Here is a 27,314-nt window from a genome sequence, read left to right as displayed (position 1 = left end):
ACTGAGGCCAAAGTGGATGGTACCTGGGCCTTGTATCCGAAGCACAAGGTTTTGCCTCTTTGTAGGACTGGACCCCGGGACCCAGGGCTTTGGTCATGCTACATTACCTAAAGCTTTCCTGGTGGGGTGCTTTTTACAGGTCCAAAGGAGTGGAACCCCGATATAAAGGGACCCGGTCATTGAAGGTTTGCTAAACGCAGCCCGCCGTGATGGGTGAAGGTTGGATTGTCTGTTAATTCAGCAAATCTTGCAGCGGGGATAAGGTAAGGGAAGAAACTTGGGAACTAAAAAGTCCACCTATGCTTTCTTCTTTAGGGGAAAAAATGTTGTCATGCCTTAATTCTCCACTAGAGGGAGTCTATGCACATACCTTTAATCTGTTGTCTTCACTGTAAAGCTCAGTGTCAGTCTGTGTGGCCGCAGCAGATTGCGCAAGGGGATTCTCTTAGGTAAGAGATCTGCCAAAATGCTTTTTTTCCTTCCTCCTGAAGGGACAGAGGGTTAGCGAAACGCCAGCGGTGTACGCCCCCGCCGGGGGGTGCGGAGGTCCCGGATTCCGTTCCATTTGCTGTTCCTTTTGCTGGCTGGTGTCAGGGGCTCTGCCGCTCCCCCCCCCCCCCCCTCGTGTTCGGTCTGTAGACCCGTTACCTGTGCGCGTGAACATTTTTTAAAAAAGGTGCAGCGCCGTGCAATGTCCACGAGGACGCACGGCAGGCAAGCAGGATGATAAAAATGTAGTTGGAACTGTAGTCTCTCCTCGGCTGACGAGGTGGAAACAAGCAGTCTGCACACAGGGACACAGGAGCTGTGGGCACGTGAGGGTTGCAACTGGCATTCCTGATACAAGAAGGACTTTTTTTCCCAACTTAATAGCGACTTTACTGTCATGACTATGTCCAGCGATTAAGTGCAATTTAATAGTGCCTGTTTTTGTGCTTAGGAGTATGCCTGCCAAAAAAGACACCATAAAGACCAAAAAGGTACCAAAGGTTTCACCCCCAGGCGCTAGGATCTCCAGTCGCATTTCCACACTGTCATCCTCGCCTGAATTACCAATTATGGCAAGCCAGGGTGAGCCATTGGAACAAATTGATGGTGCAACTGCTTCTCACATCCCAGCCCCTGTATACGTGACTGAAGATGTCCTTTCCTCCAACCTGCAGGGATTTGGAAGGAAGATTAGCAGCTTTAATCGCATCCTCTATTCAGTTGGATAGGAAGCGTGCTAGATCCCCCTCCCCCACTTCAGACCCTTGCAAGGGAAGCAGTGGGCACAGGATGAGGTGTTACCCTCAGGCGATCAGGAGGAAAAACAAACCGATGAAACAACGGTAGATGAACCTTTTTCAGCCTCACAATCTAAGAAATTGCTGATACAATCTCTTAAGGAGATGGTTCGTTCTACTTTCATGCTACCCCTAATGGAGTCTCCTAAAAGCTTGGTTTCTTCCTTGGGTTCCTTTAAAACCTTCACAGCCTTTGCATGTGTTTCCTGTCCATGCATTACTAGAACAGCTTATTTTTGCTGAATGGGGTCACCCGAATAAGTATTTGCTCCCTCCAAAGAGTTTTACAGTTCTCCATCCCATGGAGGAGAAATTCACCAAGAAATGGAAAGTACCAGCAGTTGACGCTCCGATTTCCAGTGTGAATAAAAGCCTAACTTATCCAGTAGACAATGCACAAATGCTTAAGGATCCAACAGATAAAAGGTTGGAATTCCTGTTAAAATCTGCTTTTTCCTTGGCAGGTGTCGTTACTCAGCCCGCAGTCGCTGCAATAGGTGTCTGTCAATCCCTAAAGGACCAATTTAGGCAGGCCCTTAAAGAAGAGGTTCAGCCCAAGAATTGGCTGAACTACCAAAAACATTATGCTTTGCCATAGATGCCATTGAAGATTCTATTCACCAGGCGTCCTGCCTTACGCTTATGCTAGTACATATGCGTAGAATCCTGTGGTTAAAAAATTGGTCAGCCGAAACACCATTTAAAAACCTCCTAACTAGGTTCCCTTAGTCAAAAGAAAGTATATAATCGCCCTTCATTTAAACTGGCTCTTTCCCCTACGCCTGGGGCTTCCGCCTCTAGGCAGTGGCGATGGCCTCCGCCGTCAAACTCTAGAGGAAAACCTCAGGGTCAGGCCCAGGCTCAAAAGAAGTCCTGGGGCCAGAAACCTGCAAAGCAGAATCCTAAAGCCTCCTCATGAAGAGGCAACCCCCCTCACCAAGGTGGGGGGAAGACTTCTACAGTTTTCAGAAGTCTGGCAAGAGGAAATTCAGGACAGATGGGTCATCTCCATGGTAACGCTGGGGTACAAGCTGGAATTTCGGGACTTTCCACGGTCTCGTTTCCAGAGGTTAAGTGTTCCCAAAGATCCAGAGAAAAGACAATCTCTGTTTCAGGCACTAGACCGATTAATATCTCAAGGGATGATCATACAGATCCCCACAAAAGAGCAAGGTTTGGGGTTTTATTCAAATATTTTTATGGTACCAAAACCAAATGGAGATGTCAGACCCATTCTAGATCTGAATCGGTTCCTGAAGATCTGCTCCTTTCGCATGGAGACTATCAGGTCGGTAGTTTCTGTCCGTCTAGGAGGAGAACTTCTTACATCAATCGACATCGGGGATGCATATCTGCATGTTCCTATATTTCCCACTCACCAAAGGTTTCTGCGGTTCGAGTTAGAACAGCAGCATTTCCAGTTTGTAGCCCTGCCCTTTGGGCTAGCTACAACACCCTGGGTGTTTACAAAAGTCCTGGCCAGGTTAAGGGCATAACAGTCTTGGCGTACCTAGACGATCTATTGCTAATAGACCAGTCTGTGGCTCGTTTGGAGCAAAGCGTATGCATTACAACCAGTTACCTGGAAAGTTTGGACTGGATTCTCAACCTAGAGAAATTTTGGTAATACCGCTAAAAAAGGTGGAGTACTTGGGTCTGATCATAGACACAGCCCTGGAAAATGTCTTCTTGCCTCAGTCAAAGATCAACTCCATAAGAGAGCTGGTGCAGATGGTAAGGTCAAAAGATGATCCTTCCATTCGCCTTTGCATGAGGTTGCTAGGAACCATGGTGGCTTCATTCGGAGCGGTTCCCTATGCCCAGTTCCATTCAAGACTGTTGCAAAACAGTATCCTGTCTACTTGGAACAAAACGATTCAAGCTTTAGTCTTGCCAATGCAGCTGTCCCAAAGCCTCAGTTGGTTGTTACTAGCCCAGAATCTGCTGAAAGGAAAATCCTTCAGACCAGTTATCTGGAAAGTGGTAACGACAGATGCCAGCCTTTCAGGCTGGGGAGTAGTACTAGAAAAGACAACTGTCCAGGGACAGTGGTCAAGAGCCGAAAGAACCTTGCCCATCAATATCCTAGAGCAGGGATATGCAATTAGCAGACCTCCAGCTGTTGCAAAACTACAAGTCCCATCATGCCTCTGCCTCTGGGTGTCATGCTTGTGGCTGTCAGAGTCTTGCTATGCCTCATGGGACTTGTAGTTCTGCAACAGCTGGAGGTCCGCTAATTGCATATCCCTGCTCTAGAGATTCGGGTAGTGTGTCTGGCTCTGAACGCCTGGACTTTCAGGTTACGGGATTGTCCTGTCAGGATCCAATCCGACAATGCCACAGCTGTGGCCTATATCAATCACCAAGGGGGCACCAAGAGTCTCTCAGCTCAGAGAGAGGTGAACCATATTATAACTTGGGCAGAAAGGAATGTTCCGTGCCTATCGGCAGTCTTCATTCCAGGAGTAGAGAATTGGCAGGCGGACTACTTGAGTCACCAGCAGTTATTCCCTGGGGAATGGTCTCTTCACCCCAATGTTTTTCGGGCTGTTTGCCAAAGATGGGGGACTCCGGACGTAGATCTTTTAGCGTCCAGGTTCAACATGAAGTTAGTCAACTTTGGCCAGAACAAGGGATCCACTCGCATGCAGAACGAATGCGTTGGTGACCCCGTGGGATCAGTTCTCACAAATCTATGCATTTCCCCCTATTCAGTTGCTGCCTCAACTTCTTTGCAGGATCAAGCTGGAAAGAAAGCCGGTAATTCTGGTAGCACCAGCATGGCCCAGAAGGTCATGGTATGCAGAAATCTTAAAAATGGCAGTGGGAAATGAGAAATGCAGGGAAAGGAGACTCCAACCTTTTTTAAAATCATGCCACACTAAACTGCACGCTATTGCTGATGCGTGGGGCTGCCATTAAGAATTATTAGCACTCCCACGTGTCTGAAAGAGCAGCATGTTTCTTTTCATGCTGGGAACGCACACAGTTTTGCATGCATTCTAGGCACACATAGATGTGATATTTGGTATCTATGTATTTGGCATAAGATCATCTTTTATATTTCACCAACCATTTGGGCAATATAGTGTGTTATTTTTTGTGCATTAAAATTCGAAAAAGTGACCCCCCCCCCCCAAAAAAAAAATTGCATTTGAAAACCATTCTGTAGGGCCTCTGCTTTAAGAATATATATATATATATAAAGTTTGGGGGTTCAAATAAATTTTCTAGCAAATTTTTTTTTATGTTTTCATGTAAAGAAAGTGTCAGGACTTGGTGGTTCAAGTGGTTAGAAGAGTGGGCGATGTGTGGCCTAAGCTTCTAATGTTGGGCATAAAATGCCAGGACAGTTCAAACCCTCAAACCCCACCACCACCACCACTATTTGCTGAGAGGCCTAATGAGTCCATGGAATATTTTATATTTTGCCACAAGTTTCGGGAAATTTTTTTTTTTTTTGCCACGAAATTCTATATATATTATGTATGTATGTATGTATGTATGTATATGTTTGGGGGTTCCAAGTAATTTTCTAGCAAAAAAAAATGATTTTAACTTGAAACCAACAAATGTCAGAAAAAGGTTTAGTCTTTTTAAGTGGTAAACTTTTTTTCACTTACACTCAAAGTCTATTCCATTGACAAATTGTTACAATGTTTATACTAAGGCCTCATGCACGGGATGTTAAAGTTACGTTATGAAAACGCCAGTATCTTTGCAGTGATTTATTTATTTTTTTTAACTTTTTTACCTTTTTTCAACATTTTTGCAATAGCGCTTTTTAGCTTTTTTTTTTTTTTTTTTTTTTTTTCAAAGGATCAAAAGCAACGTTTTTGAGCGTTTATCAGCGTTAGAGCGTTTTTGCAGCTGAAAAACGTCTCTCAGAACCCACTGGTCCTGGGTTTTTTTTACAGCTTAAAAACGCCTATGCCATTTGCAGCTCAAAAACGCCTAGGTCGGCATGAAGCCATAGACTAACATAGACAGGCGTTTTTAAGCTGCAAAAAACGCTCAAAAAAGCGGCTGTAAAAACGTCCGTATGCATGAGGCCTTAAGTTCAACTGATAAAGAATGTTTTGATTCTTGGAAGACTGCCCAGTTTATCTCTTCCTTTATTTTGAGGGCTGTGGCTTCAAAAGAGCAGAGAGAATTCTATGCATAGAAAGAATTGTGAAACATATCAGTCAAGATCGCGATAACGATTCTTGACAATTAATCATGCAGCTCTACTACCCATCATGGTTTCGGAGGCCCTGAAATGTCAAGATGGCACAAACCCCCCCCAAATTACCTCATTTTGGAAAGTAAACACCCCAAGGTATCTAAGAGGCATGGCGAGTATTTTGCAGCTCTCATTTGTTAAAGGAAAATGTGTGTGTGTGTGTGTGTGTGTGTGTGTGTGTGTGTGTGTGTGTGTGTGGTGGTTTTATTTTTTAAATTTTCAAAACTTTGTGCCAAAAAGTGAGATGTGCAAAATACTCAACATGCCTCTCAGCAAATAGCTTGGGGTGTCTACTTTGCAAAATGGGGTCATTTGGGGTGGGGGGGGGGGGGTTGTGCTGTCTTGGCATTTCATGGCCTGAAACTGTGATAGGTAGTGAGGAGTGAAATCAAAATTGTATGCCCCTAGAAATCCTGAAGGTGGTGATTTGGTTTTTGGGGTCCTGTACACGGCTTTTTTTTTTTTTTTTTTTTTTTTTTTTAATCACTTGTGGCAAAAGCAAAAAAAAATATTGAATGGGCTCAACATGCCTCTCAGCAAATTCCTTGGGGTGTCTACTTTACAAAATTGGGTCATTTGGGGGGGGTTTTGTACTGCCGTGCTATTTTAGCACCTCAAGAAATGACATAGGCAGTCAAACTAAAAGCTGTGTAAATTACAGAAAATGTACCCTAGTTTGTAGACGCTATAACTTTTGCGCAAACCAATAAATATATGCTTATTGAAATTCAGTTTTTTTTTTTTTACCCAAGACATGTGGCTGAATACATTTTGGCCTAAATGTATGACTAAAATTAAGTTTATTGGATTTTTTTTATAACAAAAAGTAGAAAAAAAAAATAAAATATATATATATATATATATATATATATATATATATATATATATATATATATATATATATATATATATATATATATATATATATATATATTTATTTAATTTTTGGGCTTTTTTCGTTTTTATATCGCAAAAATAAAAATCCCATTGGTGATCAAATACCACCAAAAAAGACGCAAATTTAGTTTGGGTACAGCATTGCATGACTGCATAATTACCAGTTAAAGCAGCGCAGTGCCAAATTGTAAAAAGTGCTCTGGTCATTAAGGGGGTAAATCGTTCCGGGGCTGAGTTGTGTGAAGCCTGCATTATTATTATTATTATACAGGATTTATATAGCGCCAACAGTCTGCGTAGCGCTTTACAAATTGTTGTGTACATAAGAATGGTGCCCCACTGCATCTTGTTCACTTCTAAACCTTGATCACATATGTTTCACTTCACGAGCAGTGTGTACAGCAAGCTTTTGCAAAGATTATTTGCAACGCTTTTGGTATGCTTAGAAAAGCTTTGTTTCAATATAGGGATCCTGAACCTGAATCTTAATCAGTGCTGACTGTGGCTTTAAACATGTTGCTTACAGGCTTCAGCAGGAATTCATCAAGCTTCAAGTAGTGCTGAATCTTAAAGCGGTTGTAAAGTTTTAGTTTTTTCCCCAAATGAAATGACAAAATGTTATGTTCTACTTACCTGCTGTGCACAATGGATTTGCCCAAAGCAGCCTTGAACCTACTCTTGGCTCCTCTTCTTGTTGAGGTGAACCCATAGTAAGCTGCTTGCTATGGGGGCACACCTGCTGGCTCAATCCTGAGCCGGACTGTGTGCTTCTATTGCCATGCACAGCGTGGCTCAGCCTTGCCCCCGCTCTCTGTTCTTGGGATTTTATTGATAGCAACAGGAGCCAATGGCTCCTGCTGCTGCCTCTGTAAGCAAAAAGAGAGGAGAGAGCTGCTGCACACAGGCACAGCGCTGGATCAAGATGGGACTTATCTAAGTATACAGGAGGGTGAGGGGGCGATATAAATACTAAGCCTTTTTTTTAACCTTAACCCCTTCCCACTGAACGTACGCAGATGTGCGTACTCGGCTTTCAGGGGTTATACCGGGATGATGCCCACAGCATCCCGGTACTGTTTTTTAGAGCTGTCGATCAGCTTTCCAAGTATAACAACCGATGCGGCTAAAAGCCGCTCTGCTGTTATACTGGAGGAGCGGGAGGGGACGTCCTCCCGCCGCTCTTACCGGGCCTCCTGATCCACCGGGAGGCCCGATCACCAATCCGCCGCCTCCGGCAGCTACTGACAGTCTGGAACGAAGCTGTAAGCGGCTTCGTTCCAGCCTCCTAATTGTAAACGCGGAAGCGACGTCATGATGTCACTTCCCGTTTACTTGGCTGCCAATGGCGCCGGTTTTAAAAAAAAATATACAGTATTCAGAATCGCCGAAAACGGCGATCTGAATACTGTGAAGTGCAAAGGAGGGATCGGGGGTCTAGACCCCCGATCCCTCCATAAAGTGTACCTGTCACCACCTATTACTGTCACAAGGGATGTTTACATTCCTTGTGACAGCAATAAAAGTGATCAAAAATTTTTTTTTTTTTTTAAACACAATTTATAAATCTTAAAAATAAGAGAAAAAATTTTTTTTTTTTAAAGTGCCCCCATTTTCACGAGCTCGCGCAGCAAAGAAAACATATACGGAAGTCGCGCCCGCATATGTAAACGGTGTTCAAATCACACATGTGAGGTATCGCCGCGATCGTCAGAGCGAGAGCAATAATTCTAGCACTAGACCTCCTCTGTAACTCTAACCTGGTAACCGTAAAAAAAATTTAAAGCGTCGCCTATGAGATTTTTAGGTACCGTAATTTGTCGCCATTCCACGAGTGTGTGCAATTATAAAGCGTGACATGTTTGGTATCTATCTATTCGGCATAACATCATCTTTCACATTAAACAAAAAACTTTTTTTTTTTTTTTTTTAACTCATGAAAGTGTCCCTTTTCCCAAAAAGTTGCATTTAAAACACCGCTGCACAAGTACTGTGTGACATAAAATATTGCAACAATCACCATTTTATTCTCTAGATTCTCTGCTAAAAAATATATATATAATGTTTGGGGGGCTCTAAGTAATTTTCTAGCAAAAAATACGGATTTTAACTTGTAAACACCAAATGTCAAAAATAGGCTTAGTCATGAAAGGGTTAAAGCAGGGAATGCAAGGTAAAACAGGTCTAGCCATTAGAACCACTTAAATCCTCACAAAACTGGAGTTAAATGGTGCTTTTGGGGCTTGTTCACATGAGCTTTGCTCTCTGAAGAGCAATTTGTGTTCGGATCACTCTACAGAGAGCATTTTACATGTGGTGGGAAGGCGTTGTATTCACCGCCTGCCTTAACCGCTTGAACGTCATACTAGTGCACTGCTACTGCACACGGTTGTGGGGCGCTTGCATTGCAGCCCCATTCAGGAGAGGGGGTATAATTGCTGCCACAGCATGTGTACACCCCCCGTTGCTGCCATTGCAGCTTAAGGGGGACTTGTTGGGGTGTGGTAAAAACGCGGCTCAGTCACGTGGTTTTTATCTCCCTCCAACCACAAGTGTAAATGAGGCTTTTAAATGTTTCCACACTGAGAGGATTGTTCGTTCTGAAAAACCACAACAAATAAACCTGTAAACTCTGAAGAATGGAACTCTCCTTTTAAGTCACTGACCTGAGGTCGCTCCCTTATTTCCTTTTTCTTGACAGATTCCTTTTAGCCTATAGCCATCACTTTGCTTGCCATTGTTGCACCAGTTGTCTGCCGCTTTGCATGATTTTCATCTATCAAATAGTATGAATTGATAATAATATGGTATAATTCGTTTTTTTTTTAGTGGGACTAAAAATCGCAGTCCATGGAAGAATAAAACTGCTGCCTCAGAGCGCCGCTCATTAACACCAAAGAGTGTGCCAGGAAAAAAACAAAAGGTATCTAAATGTGGATTTTTCTACTTGTTTCTGGTTATTACTTCTTCTCTTGCACTTTTCACTTTTCAGCAGACTTCCGGTAAACACGCACTGTGGTAATATTTAACATTCAGAAGAAAGCACTGGCTGTCTCCAAATTGTGCTTGTGTCTTGGCTGTCAAAAAACGAATATGAAATAAATTCAGCGCTGTCTAACAAACGGACACAGATAATAAATGCAAGCAGACACTAAGGCAAATTCAACAACACCTCTATGACATAAAAATGAAAAGTAGTGCTGCGCAAATATAAAAGTCCTCAAAAATCGAATATCAGATATAACAGGTGAAGTGAATGACAGGAACCACCAGTGGACACTCCGGACGACAGAAAACAACTTTACAGTGACTGTGATCCCTCCACCGCACATGGATGGCCCCTCACCTGAGACAATCGACCTGAAACAGGTCATACAGCATAAATGGCATACACTAGATAGACCGATCCAGATGATGGTGGTTTTGTTTTCAGCACTCATCAGGTAGAAACGAATGATGCATATGTAATGAAAACATGGCAAACATAGTGCTCTCCGTAGAAAATTTATTGAATTAAAAAGAGTAAAAGGAGATATGGTCATTTGTGAGATCGGTGGTTGCTAAAGCCCATTTAACAGAATCCAAGGCCTGCTTGTGATCAATAATTGTATATAAAGAACCAACGTCTGCAGTTATCAGTATACTAGACGAGGTACATGGGAGGGTGGGTGGATTCTGTTAAATGGGCTTAGCAACCACCGATCTCACAAATGACCATATCTCCTTTTTATTAGAAAGTTTAGAGTTTTGTTTGCTGAACAATTACTTTTGGTTTAATGGAGATTATTTTCTGCAGACGCGAGGTGTGGCTATGGGGACCAGGTTTGCTCCCAGTGTGGCCAATCTTTTTATGGCCCACTGGGAGGAAGATACCATATTTCATGACCCCCTGTCGCAATTGTCGTGCTACAGACGATACATCGATGATTTAATCATGGTGTGGGAAGGTGATTCAGGGAGCCTGCAAATCTTTATGGATAAGGTGAATGACAATAACAAAAATATCGAGCTAACATGGACGATCAACCAACAACAGATCACATTTTTAGATCTTGAAATTTTCAAGGGGGAGGCAGGTTTTCAAACTAGAAATCACTTTAAAGCAACAGATAGGAATGCGTACATTCCACTGACTAGTTGTCACCACAAGTCTTGGCTCTGCAACATACCAAGAGGCCAATTTATCCGTTTGCGTCGTAATTGCACCTCTGATGAAGATTTTCTATTACAGTCACAGGTGTTGGCAAATAGGTTCAAGAAAAAAGGGTATACGCAAGCTTTGGTCGACTCAGAAATCGCTAAAGTATTGTCAACAGACAGGAACACTGTTGTGGCGGATAACCCACGGAAACAGGAGATAATGCCACTAGCTATCGTATTATACTGGATTACAATATCCAGTATAAAAAATTCGAGCAAATAATAGCTAGACACTGGCCCATCCTCAAAGGTGATCGGATTCTTGGGCCTGTTCTCCCGTAAGGCCCTGTCTTTACGTGGTTGGTTAGCACCAGGGGTCATTGATCCACCAAAAATAGGGACCAACAGGTTGTTTGGTTTTCTGTCTGGCTTCTATGCGTGTGGCAAACGTGCCACGTGTAGGAAAGCCAGCAGAAATATCAAAAGGCGGAAAGAATTTGTCTCAAATGCCACACACAAAAGTTATCAAATTGAAGGTCTGATTACGTGTTCGTCAGTGGGGGTGGTCTACATGCTGGAGTGCGACTGTGGCCTCCAGTATGTAGGCCGAACCTCAAGAGCATTACATGTGAGAGTTGGCGAACACATTAGTAATATTAAACGGGGGGTCAAAACCCATAGTGTGTCCAGGCATTTTCGCCTTTGTCATCATAGGGACCCCAAATGTCTCAAGTTTTGGGGGATAGAAAAGGTTCCCCGTCACTGGAGGGGTGGCCATTACATCAGACAACTTGGTCGTAGAGAATCATTCTGGATCTACGAGACTAAGGTCCTATCCCCAGCCGGAATGAATGTTGATTTTGATTTAAACTGTTTTATTTAATTTTATTTATGTTGTTTATTTTTTAATTTTGGATTTTTTTGTAATATCTGTAATTGCAATTGATTATGTATATGCGATCGTATCTTGCCGATGCCCGTGGTCTGATGTCTTTTCTTCTTTTTATATTTTCTTTTTATGCGATTTTTTTTTTAGTGCGATTTGTATGCGGTTTTAAAAATTAATTGCTATTTTTCCCTTGTTTGAAAAGTTGGCCAACTCTCTATGAGGATTTTTACGTCTCGGGGTTGCTTCCAAGCTTTTTATTGTAAATCTTATTTACATTTCTTATTGGGGGAATTATCTGTACACAGACTGATAGTGTTAATTATTTCTTCACTCCGGGGGAGGCTGAATATTACGCTTACTATCAGTTCAGGTGCAGCTGATCGGACATGCTGGATTCATGTTCTCCCTTGTTTATTGCATCTGCACTGTGATTGGTGCTGCCGTCGCTATGGTACTGTATATAAACAAAGCGGGACGTCATTGCGCATCCCGCCCCACGCTGATGAAGTCCCGCCTACAGGACGTAACGCGTACAGGGGCCAGGAGCACATGACGTCACCCGCGGGCATCGGCTGTTACGATCGCAATGCTTCTCAGCCGGAACTCGGATCTGAGTGCCGGTCATTGTAAGTGTACACTTTTACTCTTTTTAATTCAATACATTTTCTACGGAGAGCACTATGTTTGCCATTTTTTCATTACATATGCATCATTCGTTTCTACCTGATGAGTGCTGAAAACGAAACCACCATCATCTGGATCGGTCTATCTAGTGTATGCCATTTATGCTGTATGACCTGTTTCAGGTCGATTGTCTCAGGTGAGGGGCCATCCATGTGCGGTTGAGGGATCACAGTCACTGTAAAGTTGTTTTCTGTCGTCCGGAGTGTCCACTGGTAGTTCCTGTCATTCACTTCACCTGTTACATCTGATATTTGATTTTTGAGGACTTTTATATTTGCGCAGCACTACTTTCCATTTTTGTGTCTTGGCTGTGACTTAAATCTAGAAAACAGGTCTCACTGGTTTTCCTAGTTTGTGGTTGTAAACCTCAGACATTAAATACGAACAAAGTATGTCCCCCCTATAGTGTGTGCTTGTCTCAGTTAAGAGCGCTAAGTGTAATTTCTGTCTGCTGCTTCATTGCTCTGCTATCCGCACAAATCCCCTCACAGGTTTTCCTGACACCAAGAGAAAAAAGTTGACAGGTGATGGGCCTCCAGCTGATTGACAGCCTCAACTCTGTTCATGTGAGCTGTGTGGAGAGGGGTGTGTCTTTTGCCTCCAATCAGCTCTCAGAGCTCTCCTCACTGAGCTCTGCAGAGTGAGATTTCCGCTCTCCGCCCCCTTCTTTTTTCCTGAACGCTCAGACAAGCTTTATAAATTCTGGACTTTGAACAGCTGTAGAGAAGAGAAGTCTGCAGATAAACATATACAACTTATGTCACAGGATTTGTTTCATCTCTGTGTATCACCTGAGGATAGTCACTTCACTGGGTATATGGAAGGATTTACAGCCATTTTAACCACTTCCTGCGAAATGGTTGTACCAGCTGCAGGCTTCACCCCGGTACCGCTTATTAGAGCTTGCGGTCGGCTTTCTGATAACCAATGCGGAGCGGGAGGGGACATCTCTCCGCTTTTGCCACTCCGCCCTGGTCTCCTGTCCCACCGGGACATGCCGGCTTGCCGGAGTCCCAAACAAAGCCGGAATCGGATCAATCGGATCTCCGATGTAGAAAACCAGAAGCGATGTCATGGCATCACTTCAGGTTTACTCGGCTGCCAATGGCACAGATTTTAAAATAATCCCTAGAATTCAAAAACGCAGATTTTAGCATTTTTTTAAAATGCTTTTAAGTGCAAAGGAGGGATTTGAGGTCTCTTAGATGCCAGATCCCTCCAAGAAGAAGATAGGGATATTTACATTCCTTGTGACAGCAATAAAAGTGATCAGATTTTTATTTTTTTTTAAAGGGACAGTGTAAAAAAATAAGAGAAAAAACACAAAACCTCTTTAAAGCGCCCCGTCCCCACGTGCGCCAAAGAAAACGTGAGGTATCACCGCGATCATCAGAGCGAGAGCAATGATTGTAGCAAAAGACCTCCTCTGTAACTCTGAACTGGTAACCGTTTAAAAAATTTTAAAGCGTCGTCTATGAGGATTTTTAAGTACCGTACTTTGTTGCCATTCCACGAGTGTACACAATTTTAAAACGTAACATATTGGGTATCTAATTCGGCGTAACATCATCTTTCACAATATACAAAAAAGTTGGGCTAACTTTACTGTTTGGTTTTTTTTTTGTTTTTTTTTAACTTGCACATGAAAGACCGCTGCGCAAATACCGTGTGACATAAAACATTGCAACAACCGCCATTTTATTCTCCAGAGTCTTTGTTAAAAAATATATATATATATATTAAATGTTTGGGGGTCTAAGTAATTTTCTAGCAAAAAATACTGATTTTAACTTGTAAACAACAAGTGTCAGAAATAGGCTTGGTCCAGAAGTGGTTAATGGTGCACAAGCAACAATTTAAAAAAAGAGGGTAAGGAATCTTACTAAGGATAGGTGTCACAGACCGCTGCCACTCAGATTTTTGCTAAAAGAAAAAAGGAGTGCCGCCCTGGTCTCAAATAATACATCAGTCTAGAATAGATAGTGCCAATAAAATGTATACATAGACCAAACTATAGTGATATTATCTAGTGAATATATACACTAGGTATCACACTAGGAATTCCAGTGATCTATTTATTTAGCACATTTAGGATATAGATTTATGAATTATTATATTCTCCTATTCTCACTCTATACCTCTTCCCTGGGCCAGTTGATGACCTCCCATGGCTTCCAATACCACCTCTACGCCGATGACACCTAGATCTATCTCTCCGCTCCTCAACTCACCACCTCGATCTTCCTCACGGTTCTCAAACTTACTGAATGACATATCAGTATGGATGTCACACCACTTTCTCAAACTCAATCTTTCTAAAACTGAGCTTGTTATATTTCCTCCTTCCCAGTCCCCTCTCCATGACTTTACCATTAAGATCAACAGCACAACCATTGGCCCCTCCACACATGCTAGGGTGCTGGGTGCAATCCCCGAGTCTGACCTCTCCTTCAGCCCCCACATCCAATCACTGGCTAAATCCTGCCGCCTTAACCTCCGCAACATCTCCAGAATTTGCCCCTTCCTAACTAACGATTCCACAAAGCAACTTGTACAATCCTTGGTCATTTCCCGCCTCGACTATTGCAACTCGCTCCTTAATGGCCTACCCTTACGCAGGCTACCCCCCCTTCAGTCTGTTATGAATGCTGCTGCTAGACTAATATGCCCCACTAATCGATCCATTGCTGCTGCCCCTCTCTGCTAATCCCTTAACTGGCTTCCCCTACCCCACCGTATAAAATTCAAAATGCTAACCATAACATACAAGGCCATCCACAACATCGCCCCCAGCTACATCACTAACCTCATCTGCAGATATCGCCGAAATTGTCCCCTCTGCTCCTCCCAGGACCTCCTGCTCTCTAGCTCCCTTGTTTTACCTCCCCTCATGCTCGCCTTCAGGACATCTCCAGAGCTTCTCCCATCCTCTGAAACTCCCTGCCCTGGTATATCCGATCAGCCCCTGTATCCTACACCCACCTAACAAATGTCCCGAGCCACCCCCATCAAATCATCCCCCGCATCTATTACCTTTTGTACCACTACCCGCTCCCTTTAGAATGTAAGCTCTGCGAGCAGGGCCCTCCTGTCCCTTCTGTATTGAACTGTACTGTAATTGTGCTATCCCCCCTCAACTGTTGGCGCTATATAAATCGTGTATTATAATAATAATATTTTATTATTGTTTATATTCACTAGGTATAACTATCGTTTGGTTTATGCATATATTTTATTAGTACTATCTCTAAATTATTTATTTTTTATTCATAAGTAAAAGGTCCATTGTAAATATTGTAATTATGTGTAATTATTTTCAGACTCCACAAAAAACTGCAACATCTGTAGGAGATTTGGAGGCTTCTGAAAAAGGTGGATCAGAGCCTGAAGAAGAAGAAGAAAAAACGGGGTCAACCCAGCAGACACCCCCTGCTGAACAGCCCACAGATAAGGTATGCAGTATGCTTCTGCTAGAGCTGCAAAAATAAGGTTCATAGAGGTGTGTTTAAAGGGGTTGTAAACCTGAAAAAAGAACAATGTGATCAATAAAATCAACAAATCTTCCCTGTACTAAGTATTTGAGCTTAGTTTTGGCATGTTGACACAGTGCTGATGTCTGGCAAAATTCTCTGCGGTCGACACCTGGAAACATAAGGGGACAGCTCTCTACCCCTCCTGTGAGTGACAGGCTGTGTTGGGGAGACAGATGTACAATCCTCGTAATAATGCTGTACAAAAGAAGGGTCCACTCCTTGATGTCTGCTTGGTGAACTTGTGCTGCAATTTGGAGCATGAGAAAGGCAAGAGGGATTGTGTGATGTCATGCCTCCACCTCCCAAACTACGCCCATTCACTTTTAACAAAAAAATAAAAATACACATTTTTTTGCAGGTTAACCACTTGAAGCCTGCGCTATAGCTTAAAGATGGCTACAGTGGGGGATTAAATTGCCATGAGGGCGTACATGGACGTGCTTGCGCTGCGCTTTGAGATCCCGGCCCTTATACCACGTGATCAGCTGTCAGCCAATGACAGCTGATCACATGATGTAAACAGAAGCCGGTAATCAGCTTTTTTTTTTCTTTCCTCACGCTGACAGCATGAAGAGAAAACGACAAGCTGATTACCGGCCTCTGTAAAAGGGACATTGGTCCCACCCAGTGCTCCTAACCAGTGCCACCCATCTGTTCCACCTATCAGCATCGCCTGCAGTGCAGCCTCATCAGCGCACATCAGTGAAGGAGAAAAATTACCTGTTTGCAAAATTTTATAACAAATCATGAAAACTGTTTTATTGGATTTTTTGGTTTTGTTTTCAAAATTTTCAGTCTTTTTTTGTTTAGCAAACAATACAAAACCCCAGTGGTGATTCAAGGGGTTGTAAACCCCATATTTTGCACCTCAATGCATCCAATGCATCCTATGCATTGAGGTGAAAAACCTCCTGTAATGCTGCAGCCCCCCCCCCAAGCCCCCGTTTTACTTACCTGTACTCACTCTATCTCGCCCCTTGGGTACGAGCACACCAACAAAAGCCGGTGTCTCGGCTCCCACTGCTGTCAAACAAATCCAATGAGTTGGGTGGGCGGGGCCAAGTCGTGCTCTCTGTGTGAATAGACGCAGAACACTAGAGAGCACGTGCATGGGTGTTCACGAAGTAGAGCGCTTCTCCGACGGGGCACTCAGTGAGGTGGAGACAGGAGCGCCGCGGAGGGACCCGAGAAGAGGAGGATTGTGCAAAACCAACTGCACAGCGGAGGTAAGTATGACATGTTTGTTTTGTTATTTAAAAAAAAAAAAAAGCGAACCTTTGCAACCACTTTAACCACTTCCCTACCCGACCATAATAATATGACATCCACAGATGGGATCTCCCATCCTGGGTGGACGTCATATGATGGCCTGGGATTCCCGGCCGTCTAGGGGGAGCGCGCCCGCCGCGTTGCTCGGGACCCGGTGCGTGTGCCCGGCAGCCGCGATGTCCGTTAACCGGGCCGGACCGTGGATCTGTGTGTGTAAACACACAGATCCACGTCCTGTCAGTTGTGAGGAGAGCGATCTGTGTTCCCAGTACAGCGAAATACTGATCGGTCTCCTCCCCTTGTGCGTCCCCGTTCCCTACAGTTAGAAACACTCCCTTAGGAAACATAATTAACCCCTTGTGTCCCCCTAGTGGTTAACCCCTTCACTGCCTGTCACATTTACACAGTAATCAATGCAATTTTATAGCATTGATCGCTGTATAAATGTGAATGGTCCCAAAAATGTGTCATAAGTGTCCGATGTGTCCGCCATAATGTTGCAGTCACGAAAAAAAATCGCGATCACCGCTATTTCTAGTAAAAAAAAAAAAAATAATAATTTTTTTTAAAAAATACCATAAATCTATCCCGTATTTTGTAGACGCTATAACTTTTGCGCAAACCAATCAATATACGCTCATTGCGTTTTTTTTTTTTTTTTTTTTTTTAACCAAAAATATGTAGAAGAAATCGTATCGGCCGAAACTGAGGAAAAAATTTTTTTTTTTTTTTAAAAATTGGGATATTTATTATAGCAAAAAGTAAAAAATATTGTGTTTTTTTTTCAAAATTGCCGCTCTTCTTTTGTTTATAGCGCAAAAAAATAAAAACCGCAGAGGTGATCAAATACCACCAAAAGAAAGCTCTATTTGTGGGAAAAAAAGGACGTCAATTTTGTTTGGGTACAACGTCGCACGACCGCGCAATTGTCGTTTAAAGTGCGACAGCGCTGAAAATTGGTCTGGGAAGGAAGGGGGTGAAAATGCCCTATATTGAACCGGTTAAATACCACCAAAAGAAAGCTCTATTTTTGTGTGGAAAAATTATAAAAATATCATATGGGTACAGTGTTGCATGACCGCACAATTGTCATTCAAATCGTGACAGCGCTGAAAGCTGAAAATTGGCCTGGGCAGGAAGGGGGTGTATGTGCCCAGTAAGCAATTGGTTACACAATGTGCATTTATTTTTCTAAGGAGCCAGCAAAGCATTGCACCCACGATCAGCAGATCACAGGTGCAATCTCCAGCTTCTGCAGATTTGGTGTGCCTCGTGCAGGTAGTTAACTGAAAGCTGGATCAATGGACTATGAGAACGCTCGCCAGCGCCCTCACAGCTCATTGAAAATTTTAAAGGAAAACTGTGAATGAAGAATAATACTGCCATGTGGGCGGAGCCCTGCGCTGCTTTCAAATAGTGAAAGCGGATGCAGAGAGAAGATCCCCGGCCCACTGTTGCAGGGATTGGTGAGAGGGGGGAAAGGCTGCAGATGTTGAAACACGTTGCATGTTCCACCCTAAAAATGGGTCACGCGTGTTCCGAAGGTGAGCACATCCTTTTTAGAAAATTGATCCTCAGTTGTTTTAAAAGTACTCGCAATGTGATTTTGCTTTTCACAATATTATGTATTACATGATGCAAGAAAGTGTTTATGGGAATTGGGTTTTTACAATTTCTTTAACCAAACCTGTCACAGCCAAAGGCTTTACAGCCAGAGTGCATTGTTATAAAGTATAACGGCGCAGGAGGTAACAGACGCCTTAAAGTGGTTGTAAAGGCACAAGTTTTTTCACCTTCATGCATTCTATGTATGAAGGTAAATACCTGTGTGCAGCTCCCCCCCCCCCAGCCCCCTAATAATTACCTGAGCCCCCTCTCAATCCAGCGATGTCCACGAGAGCCTCAACTCTCCCGGGACTTGCACTCCTGATTGGCTTTTGGCAGCATCGGGAGCTATTGACTCCCATTGCTGCCAATCAGGAGATGGAAGGAGCCGGACAGTCGCACCTCTGTGTGTGAATGGACACAGTGCAGTGGCTCAGGAGCGTGCCTGCTTGGGTTCCCCCAGAGCAAGCTGCTTGCTGTGGAGGCAACTGGCAGAATGGAGGGGCCAGGAGCTTTGTCGTGGGACCCGAGAAAAGAGGATCCGGGCTGTTAATAAAAAAAAAAGAAAAAACCCCAAGGCTTTAATATCGCTTTAAGCCACAGACTCTTTGTTAATAATGCTAAAGTATAAGTTTATTTTCAAACACAATCTATTTCGTATAAAACCTTGCTTAACCACTTGCCTACAGGGCTCTTACACCTCTTTCCTGCTCAAGCCATTTTTCAGCTTTCGGCGCTGTCGCACTTTGAATGACAATTGCGCGGTCGTGCTACACTGTACCCAATCAAATTTTTTATAATTTTTCTTCACACAAATATAGCTTTCTTTTGGTGGTATTTAATCACTGCTGGGTTTTTTATTTTTTACAAAAAAAAAGACCAAAAAATTTGAAAAAAATGTTTTTTATTTTTTTTCTGTCAGTAAATTTTGTAACTAAGTAATTTTTCACCTTCACTGATGTGCGCTGATGAGACGGCACTGATAGGCTGAACTGGTGGGCATTTGATGAGGCTGCACTTATGGGCACAGATGAGGAGGCCCTGATATGACACACTGTTAGGTGGCACTGATGGACGGCACTGATGGGCATTGATCGACAGCATTGATGGGCAGCACTAATAGGCGGCACTGATTGCCAGCACTGACTGGCATCGCTAATGGGAACTGATTGCTGCCACTGGTGGGCACTAATTGGTGGGCACTGATTGGTGACACTGTATTTCTATATTGATGATCAGTGCCCTGATTACATTCCTAGATGTCCCCCTGCGTGGAGGTGCCACTGATCGGCTCTCCTTGCCACACACTCTGTCAGTGTGAGAAGAGCTGATTACCGGCATCTCCTTGTTTACGTGTGACCGGCTGTGATTGGACACAGCCGATCACATGGTTAAAGAGCCGCGGATGTGGCTCTTTACAGGGATCGGGGTCGTGTCATGTCCTAGCAACACGGGGCGGCCGCGATCGCCGTGTTGCACGCCCGTTCTGGGACGCCGTCATATGACAGCGTCCCAGAACGAGAGCCGTCCCCGCCGTCATTTGGCGGTGGGCAGGCGGAAAGCTATATCTGACCTATATCACTATATCACTATATCTGACCTCCCACAGTACACAGAACATGGAAATGCAATTATTTTAGTAAATCTAAACCGCTAAATACCTTTTCTCAACTTTGTGAGTTGGGCCCCTTTCATGCTGCGTTGACTTGAAAGTCGTGCGATTTTACAGCTGCGATTTTTGCCGCGATTTCAGGAAATGCCTGTGTAAACTTGAGGTTTATGGACCTCAATGTGCATCAAAGTCGGACCAAAGTAGTACAGGGACTACTTGTGACGTCGGTGCGACTTGAAGTCACACAGATATGAATGGTTATCATTGGGAATCATGGGGTATGACTTGTCATATGACTTTGCACACCCAAGTCACAGGACAAGTCTCACAAGTGTGAAAGGGGCCTTCGCTTTTGGGCTGAAGTATATTCGTATTTCCACAGCTTGGATTTGGAAATTTTACTTACACACTGCTGGACTGGTAAGTCACAAGCTAGCCCATACTGTGATTTTCACACAATAGCTCGAGAAGGGGATCTATGGGGGAAGGTTTTTCCAGATTATCCCAGAGATTCCATGAAGGGAGGAATGGGAAGGATCTGATATACTCAAGAAGTGTAGACAAAAGATGCCTTTTTAGCAGCAACTTTGAGAAGCCAGAACAATGATTATTTAGTGTCCAATGCATTCTATGATGGAGAGGCAAGGAAACGGGACAGTAGAGAGGACATAACATTCATACCATGGGTAGAGAGTAAAAGATTTTAAAGTACTTTGAAGACTCTGATGTCAGAAGCTCAAGGTAGCAGTGGAAAAATGGTTCCAATGGAAATAAGCCACTAAATTCCTACAGAAAGGGATGAGGTGTGAAGAGGAACAGCAGAACAGACAGCCTCCCACTTAGAAAAAGATGGGTGAACCTTCAAGTAGACAGGTGAGCAGAAAAGACAGAGGATTTTTATCTTGTAGATCTGCCTCTTGAGTGGATGGTAGACTGTGATCGTCTACGAGGTACAGCTATAAAAGCAACTGAAGAATGGGGCTGTTCTGCACCCATCTACAGCAGTGTTGATTTTGGAAGCACATTTCGATTCAGTTTTAGTCTTAGCCTTTTGACTAAAATGCCATTTTAGTTTAAAGTGGATGTAAACCCAATGTCATCCTTTCTAAACTACTGCCATAGGGGGATGGATTTGAGAAAGTTTTTCTCTGTTTGTCAAGTTTTATCTCACTGATCAATAAAAGAGGATTGCTCAGAGCTGGATTAACTCTTTGTGGCAAGACTGGGCTCAAATGATAGGAAATCTTCTACTCTATGACATAAAAAAAATTTTTTTTCGGGTTTACATCCACTTTAAGTCCCATTTTAGTCATCTGCAATTGATTTAGTCGGCTAAAATCTCCAGTACATTTTAGTCGACCAAAACTAATTATAGTTGTGTAAAATCGAATGGGTTTAGTTAAATTGTAATGCATTATTTAAGCATTTCTCTACAATTTCCAAACTTATTATATACTCCTGGAGTGCAAAATCAAATGTTTATGGTATTAAGGTTTGAACATACAGACACAGATTTAGTTGTTATATAACATCTTTATTTAAGTAAAACCAAGTTTCTTTACAAGAATATTGCTTTTTTGACAGAAGTGTAAAGTTAAAATAAAAAAATTAAAATATTTGCGTGATTAAACCACCATGCAGTGCACATTTACATGTACTTTAACAGTCAGTTCAAGAAACTGAACAGAATACAGCAAAACATTTCAGCAGCTACAAGCACGCTGCACAGGCAATGTCACTGGCAGTCTGGCACAGCATAATAAACCAATACCCGAGGGTAATGCTTATTTCTACAATAAGAATTGGTTTACTGTCAGTTTATTATTTCAACAGTTCTAATTCTCAGAATACATTCAAAGAAAAAGTGCAGAGTCTACAATAATGCCATTAGTATGTGGATTAGTCATCACTTTTTTTTATCAACTCCTCTCTCCTCAGCATTCGCAATGACAATAGAGGTAAATAGCACTCTAAAAAGACTACCAGGGGCAGGACCCTGACATAAGGCTGCCCTTTTTGACAGTTACTAATCTATTTTTATTTTTCATTAGTGTGATATTTACCTCTATTGTCAAAGTTGTCAATGCTAAGAGAGTTGATAAAAAGTTATGGTTATAGTTCCACATACTTATGGCATTTGAAGCCTGCGCATTTTTCTTATGAATTTAAATTTACAAAACTGTTGTTGAAAATATTGATTCTTCCTATCGCAATAAGCACAACCCACAAGTATTAGGTATGCTTCTTATGTTAGAAGTGTTTTATTCTTCAGGTATGTCTTTCTGTTTGTTTCAAATCATTTTAAGGAAAGCACTTTGTGCAACATGACTCTTGGGCCCCTTTCACACATGCGGACCGTATGTCCGTATTTCATCCATCCGTTTTCGGATGAAATACGGACATACATGCATCCCTATGGGATAGCGGGTGTCAGCGGATGTACATCCGCTGACACCCGATGTTGTCCGGCTCCGCTCTCGTCCTATTCTGCGGACGGAAGAAAATCCTATTTTTCTATCCGTCTGCAGAGCGGATCGGATGAACGCGGACAGACGGTCCGTGTTCCTCCGATCCCCCATAGGGGAGAGCGGAGATCTGACAGGGCGGTCCCTGCACAGTGTGCGGGTCTCGCCCTGTCATCTGCCGGCTCAGCTGGGGAAAGCGGAGCGATCCCCGCTAAGCAGCGGATAAACACGGGGCGGATCAACACGGATCCGTCCCGTGTGAAAGGGGCCTTACTCTATTCCACTGGCCTCTAGAGAGGTCATCTGTGACACGGAATACCCTCTCTGTGTGTCAGGCAATGTGGATTTTCTTACGGCATACTCCTGCCTTTTTAAGCAGTTCCTGAATATTCTCATCCGCTACATTAACAAGGGTTTCAAAGACAGTAGGGTTGACAAAACAAGCAGCTGCTGCAAGTGGCGAGATCACATCAGTTGGATCTAAGAATGAAGCAAAACGCTGGTGTACATTCCCCTTCATTTTCTGTGTAATTGTGGCCAGGTCTTGGTCGCTAGTGTTCTATTTAAAGTCCTCAAGGTGGCTGAGTAGATCAAAGAGGGTAGGGACATGGACATGGTATCACTCTTGAGGGATTTAGTATGTTCTGCAAAAGGCAGCAGTAGGTCATGCAATGATGTGAGCTTTTGCTGTAATGCTGCACAGTGCTCTGGACAGTGGTCTGAGGAGGCCTGTAATGCTGCACAGTGCTCTGGACGGTGGTCTGGGGAGGCTTGAAATGCTGCACAGTGCTCTGCATGGTGATCTGAGGAGGCCTGTAATGCTGCACAGTGGTCTGAGGAGGCCTGTAATGCTGCACAGTGGTCTGAGGAGGCCTGTAATGCTGCACAGTGGTCTGAGGAGGCCTGTAATGCTGCACAGTGGTCTGAGGAGGCCTGTAATGCTGCACAGTGGTCTGAGGAGGCCTGTAATGCTGCACAGTGGTCTGAGGAGGCCTGTAATGCTGCACAGTGGTCTGAGGAGGCCTGTAATGCTGCACAGTGGTCTGAGGAGGCCTGTAGTGCTGCACAGTGGTCTGAGGAGGCCTGTAGTGCTGCACAGTGGTCTGAGGAGGCCTGTAGTGCTGCAGAGTGGTCTGAGGAGGCCTGTAATGCTGCATAGTGGTCTGAGGAGGCCTGTAATGCTGCACAGTGGTCTGAGGAGGCCTGTAATGCTGCACAGCGTCGCCAGTGCAGCCAGCCTGTGTCCCCAGTGCGTCGCCAGTGCAGCCAGCCTGTGTCCCCAGTGCGTCGCCAGTGCAGCCAGCCTGTGTCCCCAGTGCGTCGCCAGTGCAGCCAGCCTGTGTCCCCAGTGCGTCGCCAGTGCAGCCAGCCTGTGTCCCCAGTGCGTCGCCAGTGCAGCCAGCCTGTGTCCCCAGTGCGTCGCCAGTGCAGCCAGCCTGTGTCCCCAGTGCGTCCCCAGTGCAGCCAGCCTGTGTCCCCCAGTTCAGCCAGCCTGTGCAGGGGCAGAGGAGAGCCGGTGTCGCCTGGTTGATTACAGCGCCGGGAACATCACAGCTTTCATTTCAATAGCTGTGTGTTCCCTGCCGCGCCGTCACATACAGCCCCTCCCCCTTGTCCGGGGAACTTTGATAGACAGATCACCCGTCCAATCCTGGGACGGGTGATCTGTCTATCAAAGTTCCCCGGACAAGGGGTAGGGGCTGTACGTGACGGCGGGGAACACACAGCTATTGAAATTAAAGCTGTGATGTTCCCGGCGCTTTAATCAACCAGGCGGCGCCGGCTCTCCTCTCTCTTCTGCGCTATAGGACCATCCCCGTGATGGGCGGCACCAGGGGGGCTCCATCCCGCCCCATTTTTGGCTCCATTATCGCCCATTTTTCTCTTTCGGCAAATTGCTGAAAAGGCCATTTTTGGCCGACATGTTTCGGCGGCCGAAATTTCGGTGCATCTCTCTCTGTAATGCTACTCTATGCTCTGGACGATGGTCTGAGGGGAGGTCTCAGGCCTGTAATTGTAATGTACACAGTCACTCAGTCCTGGACTGTTGTCGTCGGGCTTGGGACTCCCTTTGGGAGGCCTGTAATGCTCAGTGCTGCTCTGGAGAGTCGTCTGAGGACTCGGAGGCCTATAATGCTGGATTAGGGTTGCCACGTCATCCCTTTTAAAACTAAACACATATTAATTACACAGGTTCTGTGGCTGATTAAGGTGGTAATTAAACTCGGTGCCTCATCTGCATTAAATTTGCCTCAGAACCTGTGTAATTCATATGTGTTCGGATTTAAAGGGATGAGATGGCAACTCTATGCTAAATGCACACTGCTGCAACTGTGCTGCTAAGCAAAGCAAAGCATGCTACAGACTTGACTGACTTTCTCGCTGGCAGCAGAAGCAGGCGGAGCCCCCTCTCACGAGGGTAAACGTCCCTGCCTCACATTTTTGTTGGTTAACAAAAACGGATTTGGTTTTCGGCAGTGGAAGAAAATTTGGTGTATTTTTCGTTTTAGTGTTTGTCACTGTAAAAAGGCTGCTGACAAAAATTTTGATGAAAATGTTTATATGGGGGCTGTTCTTAAGGGTTATTTTGTTTGCCAGTATCCAAATCTCCTATAGGTGGCAGTGTAACACACTTGTCAAGGAGTTACCACTATTCTGTGTCCCTCGAGAAGAAAAAAGCTTTTAGGAAAAGGTGCAAAAACCTTGTGTATGGCATTCACTTATCTTTTTCTGCACTTTTATCAAGCCCCACCTTTTTTTCTTTTGATGAAATCACTATGGTTTTTTTTTCAGAAGACTTATGAGAAGACAAAGCCTAAAGTTAATGGAAAGAAAACACCTAAGAAAAAGGAATCAAAGAAATCAAGTATGTTGAGTAGAAGATGTTATATTACCTGTTACCTGACATAGCTAAGAGCCTATACACTATACACTCTTATGATGGCATATTGTATGTCTTCTCCATTGTTATGTATTAGAAAGCTATAGTATATTTTTATTGCATGTTGCTATTCTCATTTGACTTGATTTGGCTGAAGGGATGCGTGACATCGGTTGGGCGTGTGGTCAGGCTATGCAGCTGATTTGCATTGTATGTGGCTAAGCTTTGGATTACAAAAGAGACCGTGAGAAGCCTTCAGTCTCTCTATACTAGTTTGTTAAAATTCTATAAATGCATTGCATTGCACATATCTTTCAGGGTCCAAAAGTCAAATACATTTAAAACCTCATATACAACTTAATACTGGGTAAAAAGTAGTACATAGCAGTGTGTGTGTGCGCGGAGGGTGTCCATACTGTAAAGGGAGAGAGATTCCTCCGCAAATGGCTGCTACGATCACAGTAGTTAAGAGATTAAAACAAAGGTATTGCAGTAAACTAAAGCCTGCATTTAAAAAATGAATGCTTCCTTATTTTATTTTGGCATTTCTAAAAGATTTTAAGGGTGCTTTTTTTTTTTTTTTTGATGATCTGGTAAAGCTCCTCTTTAAATTCCAGGTTATACTGCTGCTTACAGGAGGATTAGTGATGGGCTGAGGCACGTTCGTAGTTCCAACCCACCTGAGCAAGCAGGAAGCCCTCACTGCACACTGCCAATCATAGGCAGCCTAGTCAGGGTGTGTGTAGGTGCAGCTGCGGGCCGGGAAATGCCTCAATGCCTATGATCTTGTGTTCCTGCAATCAGGAATACAGATCTCTCCTCCTCCAGTTAAACCATCCCCCACACAGTTAGAAATCACTCCCTAGGAGCACACTTAACCCTTGATATTAACCCCTTCTCTGCCAGTGTCATTTATATAGTGACAGTGCTTTTTTTTTTTTTTTGTAACACTGATCACTGTATTGGTGTCACTTGGTGTCAGATTTGTCCGCCGCAATGTCGCAGTCCCTCTAAAAAATCGCTGATTGCCACCATTATAGTAAAAAACTATTAAAAAAATGTCCATAAATGTATCCCATAGTTTGATTTGCGCAAAAGTTATACAGTCTACAATCAATATACAATTATTGGGATTTTCTTTTTTTTACCAAATATATGTAGCAGAATACATATTGGCCTAATATTGATGAAGAAATTTGATTTTTTTTTTTTTCATTGGATATGTTTTTTTATAGCAGAAAGTAAAAAAATATATATATATATATATATAATTACTCAGATAATTTTTTTTTCTTTTCTATAGCGCAAAAAATAAAAACTGCAGAGGTGATCAAATACCATCAAAAGAAAGCTCTATTTATGGGGGGGGGGCATCAATTTTATTTGGGTACAGTGTTGCAGGACTGCGCAATTGTCAACTACAGTGTTGCAGTGCAGTATCGCAAAAAAATGGCCTGGTCATTAAGGGGGTAAAACCTGAAGTGGTTCGTTTTTTGCTAGATTGCTGGAGCGGGGAGGTGGATGTCTTTTCTTCACCTCTGCTGTTAAAGTTTTTTAAAGTTGATGTAAACCCGATTCATGAAATTTGAGCTGGGCACATAAATCTGTTGTGTTTTTCTTATCTTTCTCCAAAGCACTGAGTCCATGGCTTTCCTTCTCCTGCTCTGTAGCTCTGTTATAAGCCTGATAACTTCTGACAAGTTCTCCTACACAGGAGATAAAAGCAGCCTGAAAATTTGTGTCATGGAAGGTTGCTATAAATAGATTAGCGGACAGCTTGCCTTCTCACAGCACAGCTCTGCACATTAATTCCTTCCTTTGCCAATGTGGA

At 43.5% G+C, this 27,314-nt stretch overlaps 1 protein-coding gene across 7 annotated transcripts in view; it reads left to right on the top strand.

Annotated features, from left to right (window-relative positions):
- The window catches only part of CENPU (centromere protein U), a 111,584-nt gene that overhangs the window by 44,999 nt on the left and 39,271 nt on the right, over nucleotides 1-27,314 (top strand). For 6 of the 7 annotated variants that reach the window (XM_073607258.1, XM_073607227.1, XM_073607251.1 and 3 more), the window contains 3 exons: nucleotides 9,235-9,328; nucleotides 15,439-15,570; nucleotides 25,396-25,468. In XM_073607258.1, coding sequence (XP_073463359.1) covers nucleotides 9,235-9,328; nucleotides 15,439-15,570; nucleotides 25,396-25,468 — 299 coding nt within the window. The remainder of the gene's footprint in view (nucleotides 1-9,234; nucleotides 9,329-15,438; nucleotides 15,571-25,395; nucleotides 25,469-27,314) is intronic. The other variant, XM_073607243.1, reaches the window with a different exon arrangement.

Source organism: Aquarana catesbeiana, linkage group LG01 (assembly GCF_042186555.1).
Source record: "Aquarana catesbeiana isolate 2022-GZ linkage group LG01, ASM4218655v1, whole genome shotgun sequence".
Lineage (NCBI taxonomy): Eukaryota > Metazoa > Chordata > Amphibia > Anura > Ranidae > Aquarana > Aquarana catesbeiana.
Note: the sequence above shows the minus strand (reverse complement) of the source record. Positions and strands in the feature narration are given on the sequence as shown.